Here is a 1,210-nt window from a genome sequence, read left to right on the forward strand (position 1 = left end):
TAACACACAAATATACTACTTGCTGGTGCTCGAAATTCGTGACGTAGACAGTTTAATACCTCCGTTCATCCTCGAGTGTCGTCTTCTCAGTTTGTAACTCCCTCTCTCGGCTGCTGAGTCTCTCCTCCATCTGTGCTCTCGTCTGCAGAGATTCCTCTAGCCTCGCCTCGACCTCCCGGCACTTCTCCTCGCACGCACGCTGTTCCTCCTCCACACGCACTCGCAGGCCCTTCACCTGTGAAATGGTGGTCGGTGATCATGTAGTATATAGTTTAGTTCGTCTTACGTTGTGATATTACTTCTGGCGTTGTGTTACTGATGGCAGGTTCTTTGTCGTGCTAGCTAAACAGCTACTTTGAGGAAAAGGCACGTATAGAGAAAGGGTCTCTCTCTCTCTCTCTCTCTCTCTCTCTTTCTCTCACCCTCTCCTCTCTCTCTCTATCTCGCTCTCCCTCTCCTACTCTCTCTCTCTCTCTCTCTCTCTCTCTCTCTCTCTCTCTCTCTCTCTCTCTCTCTCTCTTTCTCTGTCTCTCTGTATCTCCCTCAGCCCTCAGGCGTACTCTCCCCCTCCATAACGTATGAGAGTAACGTACGAAGGTTTACTTCACATATAAAAACACTTTACTACAGCTTCTATAGGCTAGAGACTTATTTCACTATTAACTATTCACATATCCGATGCTATATTCACCTATAAAAAATAGCACCTCATTATATATGCACACAAAACAGCTGCGCTTACACACGGTAAAAAAGCGCAGATTCGGTAGTTTCTACACACTAAAACTATACGTCGCGTAGTCTTGATGCGACACACCAAAACACACGTACACTAGCACAAAAAGGAAGGGGTTACTGCCCACGTTAGAGCGCGCGGCTCCTTATAAATGACCCGCGCCGTGACGTCATTCTAGGGGACGCCACCAGTTATGATGCCTATAATGGCTGCATTATTCTTCGCCAGGTGTCACTACACTATCATATTACGTCTAAAGTGTCACCCTATCTTATTTCCTACACTAGGGGCCGCTGTCTGGCCACCACCGCTTCCAGGCTGTGAGCTCTGAGCGCCGAAAATTCTATTTCTACTAGGGCTCAGTAAAGCCGATAAGTGACTTAATCTACCATCTTTACATCCTTTCTAACACTCGCGCGTCTGGTAAAAGCTGTCAATCACCGATAGAATAGCTTTTCCCTATGTCTTCACATA

The 1,210-nt window shown here is 46.8% G+C and overlaps 1 protein-coding gene across 1 annotated transcript in view; it reads right to left on the minus strand.

The window, feature by feature from the left end:
- LOC106812937 (coiled-coil alpha-helical rod protein 1-like) overlaps positions 1-1,210 on the minus strand; it is a 9,957-nt gene that overhangs the window by 3,057 nt on the left and 5,690 nt on the right. Inside the window, exon 6 of the mRNA XM_014816947.1 lies at positions 60-235. Coding sequence (XP_014672433.1) covers positions 60-235 — 176 coding nt within the window. The remainder of the gene's footprint in view (positions 1-59; positions 236-1,210) is intronic.

Source organism: Priapulus caudatus, unplaced genomic scaffold (assembly GCF_000485595.1).
Source record: "Priapulus caudatus unplaced genomic scaffold, Priapulus_caudatus-5.0.1 Scaffold703, whole genome shotgun sequence".
Classification (NCBI taxonomy): domain Eukaryota; kingdom Metazoa; phylum Priapulida; class Priapulimorpha; order Priapulimorphida; family Priapulidae; genus Priapulus; species Priapulus caudatus.